This window comes from Tasmannia lanceolata, unplaced genomic scaffold (assembly GCF_043159265.1).
Source record: "Tasmannia lanceolata isolate RefF3 unplaced genomic scaffold, GAP_Taslan_0.1 ptg000007l, whole genome shotgun sequence".
Classification (NCBI taxonomy): Eukaryota; Viridiplantae; Streptophyta; class Magnoliopsida; order Canellales; family Winteraceae; genus Tasmannia; species Tasmannia lanceolata.
In genome coordinates, this window is record NW_027518684.1 from 1,356,150 (window position 1) to 1,373,030 (window position 16,881).

General features: G+C 37.5%; 1 protein-coding gene across 9 annotated transcripts; it reads left to right on the forward strand.

Moving 5' to 3' along the window:
- The first annotated feature begins 437 nt into the window (after positions 1 to 437).
- LOC143881358 (uncharacterized) lies at positions 438 to 16,386 on the forward strand. Of its 9 annotated transcripts, none has more exons than XM_077384386.1 (11): positions 438 to 592; positions 746 to 835; positions 949 to 979; positions 1,136 to 1,167; positions 2,505 to 2,807; positions 3,904 to 4,007; positions 10,015 to 10,755; positions 11,514 to 11,544; positions 12,419 to 12,813; positions 13,773 to 13,803; positions 15,788 to 16,386. In XM_077384386.1, the coding sequence occupies exons 7-11, from the start codon at positions 10,026 to 10,028 to the stop codon at positions 15,996 to 15,998; spliced, it is 1,398 nt and encodes a 465-aa protein (XP_077240501.1). In that variant the 5' UTR covers positions 438 to 592; positions 746 to 835; positions 949 to 979; positions 1,136 to 1,167; positions 2,505 to 2,807; positions 3,904 to 4,007; positions 10,015 to 10,025; the 3' UTR covers positions 15,999 to 16,386. The 9 variants fall into 9 exon arrangements, with proteins under 9 accessions (XP_077240501.1, XP_077240499.1, XP_077240496.1 ...); XM_077384384.1 differs by having other exon boundaries at positions 2,531 to 2,807; XM_077384381.1 differs by having other exon boundaries at positions 949 to 1,167.
- Positions 16,387 to 16,881: the final 495 nt, after the last annotated feature.

The following is a 16,881-nucleotide window of genomic DNA, read 5'->3' on the forward strand; positions in this document are numbered from 1 at the left end:
CCAAATCCATGTATCCAATTGACCCCTAAAAAATAAGGAAAATCATAATCCACTTGGAGTTTTTGCCTAATCCTTACTATTCTAAAAGCGTAAACCCATGTATTTTCGTCAATCATCTTTCCCACAAATCCCATTTTCGTCCCACTTCTAATTTTATTAAACTTCCTTTGATGTCCTTTTTCTTAAGGCTTTTTCGTCCTTTTGGTTTATGATTTGCCCTTGGGATACGTCCAACAATCCCACCAGTTGTCTTGCAATGCTTTCCAGTTTGCTCAACATCTTTTGCCTAAATTCCTTTCAATTGTATACCTATATCTTCCGACTCTATCCCGTTTATCCAGTGTATTTTTGTCCTTTCAACACTGCTTTTCCCTCAAGTTATGTCGGCAAATCCCACCACCTGTCCCTCACAGCAACACACCTGTCGACTCCAGCGTTCCACCTGCCCACTCCTTCCTTTTACGTGTAAAAAACTTTTCTATGCCTTTCATCCAAATGCCCAATCGTGCCCTAACTTTCCTTTTTATTGAGATCGGTGCTGGATTGGGTTTCAATTGAAATGGGTTCCACCTTCTTAATTCTACATCTTCTGGTTTCATTTCTCTGACTCTCACCCTTTTTTTAAAAAAAAAAACTTACATTGGCTCCTTTCTAAGATTTTAAGGAAATGGTCATTTTTCGTTCTGATCTCTTTTTAAAATTTCTAGGATTTGTGATATTTTTCTCTTATTTTGTTGTTCTGCAGATTTGGATCTGAACCAGAAAAACCAATTGAGTAATTATAATAGAACATGCATCCAAGTGAACGAAAATATAGAACACAAGGTGACTTGGGGTAAGTTGAAAGGTATCAACGCCTACAATTTCTTGAAAATTTCACTTTGTTTTGCCATGAAGGATTAGCTTTAAATTTTGAATACTGATTTAAATTTCGTCTGTTTGTTGGAGGGGAACCCCTGGCATTTTCTTTGATGTAAAGGTATGTTGATGTGCGTATGCACATGTTGTCAATAGTATGTATGTGCTTGCGTATGCACATGTTGTTTCAGTAAAACAATAAGAAAAAGACATGTAGTGGACTCACTCAGAGGGGTCTTACATGATGTTGGGATGATTAATATATGGTCTTCCTCAGGGGCGTTTTGGGTGGTGCTGCATTCTTCAAAGGTCAGTTAACCTAGAGGCTTGGTGTTCAGTTTGCTATTAAACAAACAAGTTACTGTTTACAAGAGCACTGTTAATTTTATTTTTTAGAAGGAATAGTAATGCAAAGCAATTTACTAATAGAGAAATTAGACAAGCTATCAACAAGATTCAGGAACTAAAATCCAAGAAATTTTGGAGTTTTGACCAAGTTAGATACTGAAATATCTCCTCTTAAACAAATGTTGAACTTTTGAAATATCAAACTTGGCATATCATATGGACTAAGGAGGAAATCTATAGCTGAAGACAAGGAATAAAAACTCATTCTATGGAAATCTAAGCTTTTGAATAATCTATCGAAAGTTGAAGATGTTACTTGATTTTTTGTTCAAATTTTGTAGAATTGCACGAAAGATTGCTATTTGATGGTTGTTGTGATTCCCTTTCCCTCTCTCTTTAAAATTCTTTTTGGGTTTCCATGGTAGTGGTTAGATTTTTGTGGAATTTTGTAGAAGGGCGATGATATTTTCACCCCCCTTGCATTACGCATGCGCCCCCCCCCCCCCCGTGATTTGACGTCAAAAAGTGTTAAAGTTGCCCACTTTTCACGTCAAATCACATTATAGGGGAGCGCATGTCTAATGGAGGGGGAGTGAAAATATCATCTCCCTTGTAGAATTGCAGGAAAGAATGCTATTTGATGGTTATTGTGATTCCCTCTCCCTCTCTCTTTAAATTCTTTTGGGTTTCTATGGTAGTTGTTAGTTTGTGCAAATTTTAATGAGTCTAAGTTGGTACTTAGATTTGAACTTGAGATTGTTGGGTCACCAGTTTGCCGTGAAAAATAAAATTGATGACTTCTCTTTTTGGTTATTAAGAAAAATGATGTTTTTTTCCTTGAGAAAGGAAGTAGTTTGATGATTATTGTGACTTTCATCTGCAATAATGGTGAGAATTATATGTTTACCTCTTTCTCAACACTCATGACTTGATAGCAAATTACCCTCGGAAGCTGTGAAGCAATAATATAAATAATGGTGAAAATGGAAGGAAAACATGGTGGGATTTTGAAAATCAGATAGGCATAGTTCTTAGTATTATTAAAATGCCTAAAACTAAGTCATGGCTCCCCTTAATCACATTTTCTTGTTCTCAGTGCATTAAGAGGACCCATCAATATCTTGTAAGGTTATTGCTTTTTATGATTATTATTAAGTTGACTCAAATTATGGGTTTGCATCTGGTGTGATGTCTAGGTCCTTTCTCTAAAAGTGCTAAAATGAAATTTATTTCTTCTCTGTAATGTTTGGGTACCCACATCAGTGATGTTCATTTTTTTTCTTCCATTTGTTGTGTAGTTTCATACTCTTTTAACAAAATGCAGAGTTAAAAGATAGCTGCCAAAAACTTCACAAGGGATCTAAGAAGTTTGGTAGGGTCACCTTGATGAGATGCTAACATCATTACAGGGTCCAACATGTCTCCTTTATTTATTTTTCTCAAATTCAGTAAGTGTTATGGAGGACTGTTTGCTGGATCACACAAAACTGGTCCTCAGCTGCTGTCAGCGCTCTACTTTTTTTTATTGTTGTAATCGGCGCTACCATGGCGAAATAGGCCATCGGAGATTAGAGGAAGAACCAGCAAGTACATGTCAAATGGTCGGGTTTTCCTTTCTCTTCACTTACATTTATTTGCTTACATATTCAAATATTTTCTAGACTTGGGTTACTCATGAATATTCATCTTTCATTTCTGTTTAATTAATATAGTTTTCCTTATTTTCTATGATATTTTATTTTATTTCATACAATATTAGTTATTGAAATTAGTAGTTATTGTAATTTAATTGTATTTGAGCGAGTTTCCTCCATGGACAACTTGTGTCCACAAAGCTTTGTCCATAAATCGAAGAACCTCAAAATACAATGCTTGACAAAGGCCATAAAATCATATCGTGAACTTTCACTACTCGATGAGGAAATCAATACTTGTTTTTTGAAAAAAAAAAAGGACCCAAAGAGTTGCACTTTGTTTGAAATATTTTCTTTCCTTTTCTGGTATGCTAATTTTGCTATTTCACCGTTCTTTTGCATGTTCTTATTTTTTCTGATGATAGGACAGTGCTGCAATTTTTATGGATTTTTTTCTTTTTTTTCCAGGATGAGTGCATTTGTAGCCAAATGTTGATTGAGAATTGTTTTCTTGACGCAAGATTTGAGATCTTAGTACCAATGTTGTTTAAATGTGTGTTGCTTTGGAATAACCTTGCTTGAACCTATACACTCAATAATCTCATTAACTCTCCTTGAAGGAGATGAAGGCTCAAGACTTGCCCAATGATTTCGATTAATCAAATTCTCATAAACTGGCTTGAATGAAGCTGATGACTGCAATTAAGAACTTGCCTTTGAGGTTCTGATTTTGCACCTTGAGAAGTACCAATACTAAAAATTCATTGGAATGACAAGTAAAACTACAGTTTCTTAAACTTACAACCAATCAGTAGTCAAACATAGAAGATAGACTTCATTCGAAGGTTTCATGAAGGTTTTAAAAGGCCCCATCCTTCACTTGCCTATACCAATTTATGCCACAAGTATTTCTACCATGAGATTTTCTAGAAAAGGCCCCATCTTTCACAAGTAGGCAAGGGTAAATTCGTATTTGAAGCATACATTTAGGTATTTAATTGGAATTTGTTTTCCAATAATACAATATCGGCATGCTAATTATGGGCTTGTTTGTTTCTAACAGGAATGGAATTAATCTAAGAGGAACGTACACCATGATATTGAAATTCATGTGATATGTCGTCTCTCGCTCTCCCACTGATTCCTCACTACAACTTAATAGAAGCAGTGAGTTCCCTTGGAAGTCAAGTGCCCATGTCTCCTAATTTGCTTCAGACAAGCCTTGTATTTACGAGGATCTTAAGTCTTGTTCTGCATTGGGTGATAATTTTGCGAACTATAATATACATATACCTGCTATTATTTAGTTTAATATCATGCGTTTCACTCTCATAGGATGCTATTTGATTTAATAAAAAAGAGTACTTTTTTAGTTGTATGGTTCCTTCTCAACCTCCTTTTTCAACTTGCCCAGGAGTTGGATATAATTATTGGTTTGTCTGTTGTAGAATTCTTGTAAGCACTTTTGTGGGTACAGATGTAGCCTTTTGGATGTTTCTTAGTTGAAGCTACTGTGGCAAAGCACCGACTGTACATATAACCAACATGCATCTAAGTAACTAAATGTTAATAAGGAACTTCAACATCTCTACAGGGAAAGTGAAATGTTGTAAGAAAATAAAAGTAAAGAAAAACATGGCAATGAAGTAACATGGTACATGGTGGACCCAATGAAATCAGTCACATGAGGGTTGTTTTTTCCAAATGATATCATGCTTAGTGTATTAGGGTCAAATTGTAACAAACTTTGAAAGTTTTGGAAGGTATTGATTTCCTAAATTAAATGATGTGTAGCTTCCTCAAGGCCCACTAACAGAAGCTCAAACTTCTCCATAGAAGTCATTTTCAGGTTAGGAATCAACCATTGGAAATTCATAAATACTATGCCTTCGAGTGATTAAATGCATTAGTGATGCATGAAAGTTAGGATGCTATATACCCTTGAGTGATTCAATTTATTAGTGATGCATGAAAGTTAGAACATTGATGTTGATTATTTTCTTTTTGTTGATCTTCAATCCTTATAAATCTTCTTTTTAATGTTTAAAACTTCCTCATTTGTTATCCCCTCATCAGTTGCACGTGCAACGCACGTGCACTTTTACTAGTCCCAATTAAGACCTAATTATAATTATGACGAATTCCAAATTAAAACCTAATTAGAAAGCATTAAGACGTTCGAATCGTTTGAGTGACAATGCCATGGAATGTTTGGGGCGCACGTTCTCCTCAGACAATTGGAATTACACTTAAAAAACGAATGTAGGAGCCAAGACAGCAAAAGAACAGATCAGACAAAAAAACATGGATCTTAATGGAGGTTGAGTTTTGATGATGGTGATGGTTTTGAGAAGAATTTCTATTTGGAAATGACACCTGCACCATTTGTTTTGATAATGGAACTCCTTTCTTTTCTTCCACCTTATTATTTGCTATTAAAATCTAGTATAATGGTTTAATCCTTCATGGAAACTGGGACCCACTTGGGTTTTTGCCTTAGAACCACTAGCCAAGTGGGGGCCACTGCAGAGATCAAAGACAAGGGAGGAATCGACATTCAGTATTATAACTAATTTGATTGCTATTAGTTTATTTCTTTAATCCTTGTTCTTACTTCAACAAATAGGAGTGTCTTCATTTGATTAGAGACTCTTTTTCTAATTCCAAATGACACTTATGTATGCTCACCAACATAAATATGCTTAGCTTAGGGTTTTAAGAAGGGACAAGAGGGTATTATGATACTTCACATTAACTCCTCTTATGTCCTTCTCTTTCACCAGTAAGAGCCTTGAAGAACCTCACAAAAGACACAAATCCCAGCAGCCCATTATTTAGTATTCTGATTCTTTTATCGATTTTAGAGAACCTTCTGAGGAAGCAAAAGGAGAAGAAGCTTGAAGCATTCTATCAAAAATAAAATTGCAGAGAGTCCTTAGCAGATTAAATACAAAAATGCATTTTTTTTTTTGCAATCAAGTGATATTTTGCATTATTTTAATGTACTTTTTCCTTAGTTGGACTAAATCACTGATATATTTGCCAAGAAGTGTTGGTATATGGTGTAACCATACTGGTTTTCTTCCAATTTCAAACTCCAAGGGAGAGGATTCATTTGCAAAAGAAGAGCTTCCTTGATGCTTATTCCTTGGATTTTTTAAGAATATTGTATTAGGTCCAAACATTTTTTCACTTAGTAGTATAATACTACCTTTTCCTTAAAATGGTGTATAATAACTAGTTTATATATTTTATTTGAAACCCATGTTAGATGCAGCTAAGTAAAAGAAGGTAGACTACTAGGCCCTAGCTATCAAGTTGCTTGAATCTTTTGCAAACATTTTTTCACTTATCTGTCATAAATTATTGAAGTATGTCATTTATGATACATAAAATATTAAGCCAAAGCCGCTACTGTATAAGGCATGGGGTATTGTAATGTTGCTGGTGAACCCACAGTTTCAATTGATAAATACAACTATTTGAATTGGTGTCATTGCAGTGCTTCACATCATTTTTCAAACCCAACCTTTACATATACGAAGCCCTTGGGAATGAAGGCATTTCCCTAACGTTTGGTTTTGGCTGAAATAGTGTTTTCCTGGGAGAGTGTAGTGAAATGATGTCATTTTCCGTTCCAGCAACGTTTGGTTGCCATGCACTGTTCATTCCGCTTGTCTGTAAGGTCTTTTTCAAATAATAGCCTTTGATTTTCCTCCCAAATCAAGAGGTAAGGGAAAGAAAATAAGATTTTTACTTCTACATGAGTTCCCATGTGATCTCGAACCGGTTTATACTTGCCCAAGGCTGGCAGTACCTTTCCTCACGGAGGAGAGGTCTGCCCAGTGACACAAGTACCCGCTAACCAATACTCGAAAACTGTCCGCATCAGCAGATGTCAGATTGTCCGATGATCCGTCACCTGCCTGCCATATCTGCATCATATATAGGAAAATGAGGAGCTACGGAGATCGAGAGCTGGTGGGACTGCATCTCCTCCAGCTCATCGATTCTGATCTACTCCTGTGACTGTGAGATCTCAATCAAGCAACGGGCACGGGGTCAGCGATGAATGGAGACAGAGCTTCTGGGTTTTGTTTTAAATTTACTTAGAAAATGATGTCATTTAACTTTTCTTCTACTTCTTCCTTATGTGCATATAAACATACCCACCTATTTGGCTGTACATTTTGGGGGACTTTACTAGTAGTTTACTAGTAAAGTATTGTGTCATGTGATGTTTGGTTGCCAAAAGGAGCCAAAACCCCAGAAGACTACTTACCCATCTACTTGTCAGTACCTTGTCTGTTGAGGTGACACCCTTTTACACTTCTACGGAAAGCCTTATAAAAAGGTAGTTTATATATATATATATATATATATATAGAGAGAGAGAGAGAGAAAACTGTTGGTGCGCTTAAGCTCACCATTTTTTTGGTGCGCTTAAGTTGTTATAACGCCTCCCATTCGTTTAAATGTTTGGGTCCCGCTGGGTCCCTCTTAAGCGCACCAATGGGAGGCGTTATAACAACTTAAGCGCACCAAAAAAATGGTGCGCTTAAGCTCACCAACAGTTTTCTCATATATATATATATATATATATATAGTAGAGTTGTTGGATTTGTGTCCTCTCTCTCTCTCTCTTATATATATATATATATATATATATATATAGTAGAGTTGTTGGATTTGTGTCCTCTCTCTCTCTCTCTCTCTCTCTCTCTCTACAAGGAGGCTACTAGCCCACCCTTGACAACCAAATACACCATGGGATCACTACTTGCTAGGAGGCTACTACCCCACTACTCTACCAGTTGACAACTTATCCACTACTCTGTTTGGATGCCAATTGCAAGGGACCCTTAAGCAATGCCTAAGCAAAAAATGCACTTTCTTTATAGGGTGAAACCCCGAGACTTTAATGATTAGGAAATATAGGGTCTTAGGACATTTTTTCCAGTTCTAGAATATTTGATGTGTTTGTTTGCTAAAGTAACACCAAAATCCTTAGAGATTACCGAACAACAAAAATATGTAATAATTGCATGTCTGGTGACGTGGTGTCACTTCTTTTTCCATATGAAATATTTCAAAAAAGACAAGTGGTTTTCCCAAGGTTTACATGACATCCCAAATCCCGCCCCCTTCCATAGACTTTACTTCCCTAAGAATGCTTAAGCTTCCAAACAGTGTATTCTTAGGCCTTTCTTCCAAAGGTACGATAAATGGACACTGATGTTATCACTCCAGCTATGCCAACAGGTCCCAATTAGTGATGGAGTTTAGTTAATACTGCAATTCCCAAGCCAATCTAGCCATGCGAACAGTTCCCAATTGTTGGAGTTTAGATAATGCTGCAATTCCCAAACCAATATCTACTTCCATAGGGGCTCTTCTCTGTGGATAGAGCAAGCCGGGGTTTATTTTATCCTTAGATACACTTGCTATCTGCCGCTCACCTCCACCGTTGTTCTTGGATAAAATACTACCAAGACAAAATTGGTGATCAGGGAACATTACAATTTCAGCATGAAATTATCCCACTAGGATTGCCAAACCTAGAAACAGCTTATGCGAGGACAATACAATTTTAGTCCATTCTTCTAAATAATGCTCTTCCCTTTTCTCTCCTCGGCTCTTGGATCAGTTCGGTCTAACAACACGGATTGATTGAATATCCGGGCATCCGACCTCTCTAGTGGAATTAATGGCATTCCAAATTCAAAGAAAGGGAATGGCAAGGCGAACTTACAAATACAAATAAACTCATTAAATTCAAATTGTTTCTTTGAAGATTTAGCTTGTATGAATTGCTATCTTAGACTACTAAACACCAATCCTCGTTGCACTTTAGAACTGCGAATAAAATAACATAACAATATCAAAGTAATTGTATAGAGAATCTGTGTCTAAAAGATACAAATAAATTTATGACTTGTAGCCACATATGCCTGGCCATATTAAGTTGATTCTTAGGTGCCCCTTTCTTCACACACACACAGAGAGAGAGATAGGGATCAAAGAAGCTTTGCTGATTCATTGCACTTTCTTACTCATCCTTAGAGCCAAAGTAATCTCCTCTTTTCCATTTCCAACAATTTTATCCATTTTTTTCCTTTTCCTTTTTATCTCCAGTCAGCTTTTTATCTAATACTTTTCCCTAGCTGCTTCCTTTTCCTTTTCTCCTTTAGCTTTTTATCTTATACTTTCCACAGCTGCATCTCTCGGATTCCTCTGCTTTCTGAAATCATACTCTTTAAACACCGCTTTGTGTCGATCAGATGAAAAATCCAATTGGGTGTCCTCCAAATTCCAGAGCTACCTTCTCATTTTAATGGATAAACAGTTTTATGAGAGACTCTTCCTCCTCCTCTTCCTATCTGTTATAACTGTCTGCTGTTCAGGTCAGTATTACATACTCTGAGCTCTTGAATTTGTTCTTCAACTATTATAAAATTCCCATTTTCTGTTTAGTTCAAGTTTGCTTGGGCTCCTAAAGCCCACTAAAACAACTTGAATACTAAAGAAAGTAATATATAAAACCAAGTGCTTTTTGAAAAGAGTACATATGGGCTCAAGTTTTACCTATTGGGTATTAAATTCTGGGGTTTTATGATGACAAAAATAAAACATGGAAAACAAATTCCCTGCTGTTTCTTCTTCACTGTTTTCTATCTTTATGAAAGTGCTGTACTACCCTTGATATTTGATAGGGAATTGAGGTTGGGAGCTCAATTTATTCTATCTGCATTGAAAAAAACTGCATATGGTTTTGAATGTTAGGAGCTCTGTTGTGCCTAGCAGTAAAAGTAACTCGATTCACTAAGAAAATAGCGAAATCTATAGAAAAAACATGCTCATATCACAAGTAGGATTAGGGGTGTAAATGGACCCATACCATCCAAATCTGAACTTCAATGGACATTATCTTGACACATTACCAGGATCCAAGGACATATTTGGGGACCCTAGTATAGGATCTGAAATTATTACCGTTCTAAATCCGATTTTATTGTACTATTTTACAAAAATACCATCTAATTTTGTATAACATTAAGTAATATTTCAGGGGCATTTTAGTAAAGATAAGTCATACCTATTTTTTCAAACTATTTCCAGTCATCTCTCTCAAGTCTTGAGTCACTCCTAAGTAGGACTTGTGGGTTGTTTGCAGAAATCTCTCCAATGCATGAATCTGAACAAAAACAGCCGAAGGGGAAAGAAGTACCGATCTTCCCTTCTTCCAACAGAAAACTACTTAACAACAAAAAACCCATCTCACCAACACAAACAACACTACATGATACCATTAACCCATCAACAACATTCCTCCCTACAACCCCCATAACCAATCCTGTGACGGCTCCGGTTGCCATCCCTTCAACCCCAATAACGAATCCTGTGACGACACCTATTGCTGTCCCTTCAACGAATCCCACACCGACATTTGTCACCGTTCCCTCCACCAATCCCGTTACGGTCCCACCAACTAATCCCATAACAACACCTGTAACAAATCCAATAACCACACCAATCACATGCCCATCCACTAATCCTATAACTCCATCCCCAATGTTGCCAACAACCAATCCTTTACCGCCACCTGGCGGCAATCCCATAATGACACCTGTAACAACACCCTCTCCGCCGGTGACAGTATCTCCGGTAGTTTCGGGGCAGAGTTGGTGTGTGGTGAAGACGGGTGTGTTGGATAATGCACTTCAAATTGCACTGGATTATGCGTGTGGGACCGGAGGGGCTGACTGCTCGGCAATTCAACAGATGGGACCCTGTTATAATCCAAACACTCTACGAGATCATGCTTCGTATGCATTTAACAGTTACTATCAGAAGAATCCGGCGCGGACTAGCTGCGATTTTGGAGGAATAGCCATGACAGTCACTACTAATCCAAGTAAGACTTCAGGCTTATTCTGTTATTGTTTGTTTTTTTGGTAGGTAAGTTGGGGTTAGGTAGGACCCTACTGGTTTATTAAGGTACAAACATATTAGTCGAAAAGAACAAAGCACCACTCTTATCCCTGGATACAATATCTAGAAGAAAGGGAGGAAAACAAAGGATCCCAGATGATCAGAATTCTAATGATCAGTGTTTAAAAACGAGGATGTGATGCGGAACGTGGCCAAGAAAAATCATTTTCAACTAGGTGCGGCTGCGGCTACGAAGGCGGTTGACGCGGTCATAACTCGGAAGAGTCAAAGGAGTCAATACTCTGTAGGGCAAAACGCGGAATGCGGATGTGGTGCAACGCGGAACGCTGTTACTTGTCGAGTCAAGGAGTTTTTAAACACTGCTATTGATACTCCGTAGAGTCTTTGTTTCTTTACTTCTCTATTAAGATTACGACTTAATCTACAAGAGATTCTACAATTACTCTACCCACAAAGAAAAGAGGGATGACCCACAAAAGTCCCTTTAGCAAGTGGGCTTAAATTGGAAAGTTGATTTGCATGCATGAGAAGTTGGTATGGTTGAGGGGAAGGGGAAATGACTGTTTTGCCCCCTGACTTTCAAGAGGAAAAGAGAAAGTAACAATTCCTTAACATAAATCACAAGGGCAACAACAAGTCATTTACTCGTATGTTTGAACTTCAACCTTCTGTTTTTACTCCTCTCATCTCACACTCTCTTGTTCTTTGCACTTTCCACAGGTTATGGATCTTGTGTCTACCCATCATCAAGGTACAAGCATTTCCTTCATAGTGTGTCACATTATCATCTTAGATTTACTTCTGGTCACAGAAGTCACTAATATTTGTCTCTTGAATTTTTCAGAAATGGTGTATCTGGTGATATTTAAAAATATATTTTTTAAAGGATATTACTATTTTAAGGTTTATAAGGAGAAAAAAAAATGGAAAAGTAAAATATTTAAACTAAATAAAAATATAAATTTAAGAACAAAATCAGGACCACAACTGATATAATGAATAAATTATAGTGAGGAAAAAAAAACGAAAATATCACAATTTTATTTTGGAATCTTGGGAAAATCTTGTGATTCTATTGTTTAATAGAAAAATTGCAAAATGCTGCGATATTTTTTAAACGGCAAGTGATATCAGCACCGCCAAGTTTTAATAATTGCACTAACTCACCTTATCTTTTATTATTTAAACAGTTGTCAAAGGTTACTACAACTCCCAAAAAGTTTACAAAAGCCAATTAAAAAAGAAAAAACATGGTGACCCAGTGCATTTATTAAAACATGGCAGTGCCAATATTAATAGCCTTTAGCCTTTTTAAAAGGCTACTGATATTGGCACTGCCATGTTTTCATAATTGCGCTCGCTCATCATGTCTTTTAGTATTTAAGAAGCTGCCAAAAGTTATTACAGTTCCTGAAAAGCTCTCAGAAACCAATTTTTTTAAAAAGGACAAGCTGAGAAGCCGATATAAAAAAACAAAAGACAAGCTGAGTTTGTTCAATTATTAAAATAAGTTAATGCCAATATCAGTTGCCTTTTTAAAAGGCCAGGGATATTTGTAACTATGCCTCTGGTATCTTAAAGATTTGGTGCTAACAAATTTTCATTTTCTTTATCCCAATCTGCAGTTCTAGTTCTTTGTTGTCATCTTCGCCCCCGTCATCAGTTTTGAATATAACAACACCCCCTGCGGCACCGACTACAATTTCAATCCCTCCTCCACCGGAGACTGTATCTCCGGTGGTTTTGGGGCCGCCAGTGACAGTAACTCCGGTAGTTTCGGGGCAGAGTTGGTGTGTGGCGAAGACAGGTGCGTTGGATAATGCACTTCAAATTGCACTGGATTATGCATGTGGGACCGAAGGAGCTGAATGCTCAGCAATTCAACAGACGGGGCCATGTTATAATCCGAACACCCTACGAGATCATGCTTCGTACGCATTTAACAGTTACTATCAGAAGAATCCGGGGCCAACTAGCTGCAATTTTGGAGGAACAGCCATGACAGTCACTACTAATCCAAGTAAGAATTAAGGATTATTCTGTTATTGATTTTTTTGGGCGTAGGTAAGCCGGGGTTGTGTTAGGTAGGACGCCTACTGGTCTATACGAGATCTAAAAGAAAGGCGGGAAAATGAAGGGCCCCAGATGATCCGAATTCTTGTTTCTTTTTTTCTTTTTAGAAATGTTTGAAATGGTAACAACTAACAAATTTCATTGAAAACAAGGGAAGACTGAGAAAGGTCGTGCCACTCATAAAGATGAGGAGGGTCAGAGTCTCGCTTTTGGGGTCCGGCTAGAGAAGGCCACGGAACGAAACGGGATGGTTAGAAAGTTAATGGATGGTGACAGTTTCGATGTTGTGTTTGCCACCCCCCAAAAGTTACATAGAGATCACTAAAAAACAGAAATATCTTATACAAAAAGCCCACAATAGTCATAAAGTCTTATCAGGGGGTAAGAAATAGAACTTCTTGAACACCAACCCTAGCAAGTTTGTAAGCTATCCAATTTGCAGATCTCCTCACATGCAAAAATGTGAGAGAGGAGCCTGCAGATCTATCTTTAATCTCATCGAAGAAACGAAGAAACGAGCAAATCTCCAAGGGGGAACCAAAGAGCCCTTGAGCCACCTTATGACATTGAGAGAGACTCCTACTATACTGTGGGCCATGCTATCTTTCTCCAAGAGAAACTTTGTTTAATTACTTTTAGATGAAGAATCAAATTCAATCTGTGAGAGATTCTATACTTAGTCTACACATAAAGAAAAGAGAGATGGCCAACAGAAGTCTATTTAGCAAGTGGGTTTCAATTGGAAACTTGATTTGGATGGATGAGAAGCTGGTAAGGTGAGGGGAAGGGGAAATGACTTGTTGTCCTTGAGATTTATGCTAGGCAGTGGTTGTTTTCTCTTTGACCTTCAAGCTTCTGGATTTGCTCTTCTCATCTCACACTCTCTTCCTCATGCATTTTTGACAGGTTATGGATCTTGCATCTACCCATCATCAAGGTACAAGTATTTCCTTCATACAGTGTCATTATCATCTTATAATATACTTGTAGTTTATTTTTATTTTTTTATTTTTTTAATGGTAGCAATTCATTAAAGAGAAGGGAAGACCGAGACAGTCAACCCCAAAATACAAGAACAAAAAGAGAAGAAAATACAAAGAAAAAATATAATTACGGAGGGAGGAAATCAAACAACTCCAATCCAAGCCTGCCCACCCCACCACGAGCTAATCTATCTACCTCCTGGTTTGCCGATCTTCTAATATGATTGAACACTAAGGCAAAATCACCTATCCGATCCTCTATTTTATCAAACATAGATGCAAACCTCCAAGGCAGCACTCATGCACCTCGTAGCCATCTAATGACATTCATTGAGTCACCTTCCACAAATATTGAGCTAAAGATTTCACTTGGAATACACTTTATACCTTGATGAGCAGCTTTTACTTCCACCTCACTAGAATTCGCCATCCAATGGGAGTGGAGAAAGCCCATAACACCTCACCCAATGAATTCCTCAATACTCCACTAATCCCTGATGGACCTAGATTGCCCAAGCTAGAGCCATCAAAGTTTAGCTTGAACATACCTGCCAGTGGAACCTCCCAGTTTTGAACAGTGATGTGCCGCGACTCATTACTAATGCATATTTTCCTCCATCCCTCCCATAAGTCATGAGCCGATACAAATAAAAACATAGGGGTAGTTTTCACCCAAGAGATGACCATGGTTATTGCTTGAATGTAAAGGAAGTAAGGAGACTTTGCAACTCCATCGAAAATCCTAGCATTCCGTTCTTTCCATATGGCCCATATAATTGCTAAAAAAGCAAGAGTTCCATAGCACCTTTCCTTTATTTCTCCATGGAGCCGCCTCCCAATGTTGAAGGAGCTCAGATAAAGAGGATGGAAATACCCATGATATGCCAAACCTGGAGAGGATGCCGCTTCATGCCTTTCTCGCGACGTTGCAATGAATAAAAATATGATCGATTGATTCGTCGGCCTCAATACATAAAGGGCAGGGCTATGGTCCATCAACCACATCCCCATTTTAAGCAAAGAGTCTATAGTCTGGACCCTCCCTTTGACAGCCACCCAACCAAAGAAGCTCACCCGTGGTAGAGCCTGGATTTTCCACACTTTTGCTTCAGTGGGGGAAACAGAGAGAGGCAATAGGTGATAATAGAAAGATTTTAAGGAAAAAATCACAGTCGAGTCCCAAATCCCCATATCCTTTTGTCCACACGCGATCGCTTAATATAGCAGCCATCCAACATTTCCATAAATCTAGAATCCAATTCTCTATGAAAGAAGTGCCTCCTAAACCTTGGAAACTTTTTAACACCTTCCCCATCTCTTTCAAAACAGTCCTACACAAAAGCATTCTTTTGACTAGCCACTTCAAAGAGTGAAGGGAACATAACATTCAAAGGGACGTGGGAGCAACAAGCATCACCCCAGAAGCTAATAAGATATCCAGAATACACTCTGAATCTCGTACCCGAATTGAACCGAAATCTGATAATGAGAATGTCACACCAAGCTGTAACTCCTTTTTTGCCAAAGATATCATCAGATTCCCAAAAACCCGGTTTTACACCATATTTACTTCTAGTTATAGTCAGTAATATTTGTCTCTAGAATAATGGTGTGTCTAGAGGGATATTTTGAACTTTTATTCTTACTCTTAGATTTATATTGAGAGAAAATTTGAAAATAAAATATTTAAAATGAGTAAAAGATAAATTTAAGAATAAAATTAGGAGAACAAGTGCACAGCTAATATAATGAACATATTGTGATACTTTGTGCTAAAAAAATATGAAGATATCTCAAAGATTTTTTGGAATCTCGAGAAAACATTGGAACTCATTCTTTTATCAAAAAATTTAAAATATCACAGATATTTGTAAAAGATTTTCATTATATTAAAAACTTGGTGTGAAAGACTTTAATTTTCTTTATCCGGATTTGCAGTTCTAGTTCTTTGTTGTCATCATCACCGTCATCCTCGGTACTGAATATAAGCAATCCTGCAAGTTCAACTACGGCCACCATTTTCGCATCCCAACCACCTACCGGTGCTACAGCCAGTGGGGCTTCTATATCAGTTCATCTCCAATTGCTCTTGACGCTCTTTTCCATCACAACAACCATCTTTGCCTCCGTACAACTGATGGAAGGATGATTCTTAATTACAGCTAATTGATCGATAGATCAAGAACTTTTGCAGGTTGAGATCAATGTACAATTGTATGTATATTCCTAATTGCATAAGCTGCCTGTTGTAATCTAGATGTGAATTAACTAAGTAGTCAATGAACACCCCCATCCCCTTGGGGCTAGTTTGGTTCCACAAGATGAAGGATTTCACATGTAGTTTACAGTAAAATAGGGTGATATGCGGGGTTTGGTTGAAAAAAGGAGCAAAAACCCAGAAGACTTCTTACCCAGCACTCTACTTGTCAATCCCTAGTCTGCTGAGGTAGTACCCTTTAACTCTACTACTTGAAAAGTATTTAAAAAGGTAGTTTTATTTTTAACAAAGGAGTTGTAAGATTTGTCTCTCTTCTTTCTCTCCACTCTACAAGACATTACTAACCCACTCTCAACCAAACACACGATGAGCTTCACCACTAGTCTACCACAAGATTACTACGCCTCTACGCTACCAGGAGATTCCTAGCCGACTACTCTACCAGGACACCTTGTTGCATCAAAAGAAACCCTCGGGGGACAGGGAGAGTGGCTGACAATTGAGTGTTTTCTTTTTATATTAAGACGTAACAAATAAATAAGCATTTGGAGGAACATTATCATAATTTGGCCATAAAATTTACAAGGTTTGACAGGTTGCATGAATAGTGTTCTAAATTCTAATTGCAGTAACAAGCTAATCTGACCCAGAAAATTACTTTGAAATTAGTACAAGCCTACTGATTTAGGATTAGAATCAATCCTATAATAGAGATGATTTTTGGGGCACAGCTTATGTAAGGCCCAACAAATGAATGGTTTGGACCATCTAATACTGTGGACCCCATTGAGTTTTTTTAATACAATTACAGTGG

What these genes read in the sequence shown, in the direction of transcription:
- LOC143881358 (XM_077384378.1), top strand. Translation starts at nt 9,175, where the DNA reads ATGGATAAACAGTTTTATGAGAGACTCTTCCTCCTCCTCTTCCTATCT. An exon ending in TGTGTCTACCCATCATCAAG is followed by an intron (nt 11,545 to 12,418) that starts GTACAAGCATTT and finishes CCCAATCTGCAG; the next exon opens with TTCTAGTTCTTTGTTGTCAT. An exon ending in TGCATCTACCCATCATCAAG is followed by an intron (nt 13,804 to 15,787) that starts GTACAAGTATTT and finishes CCGGATTTGCAG; the next exon opens with TTCTAGTTCTTTGTTGTCAT.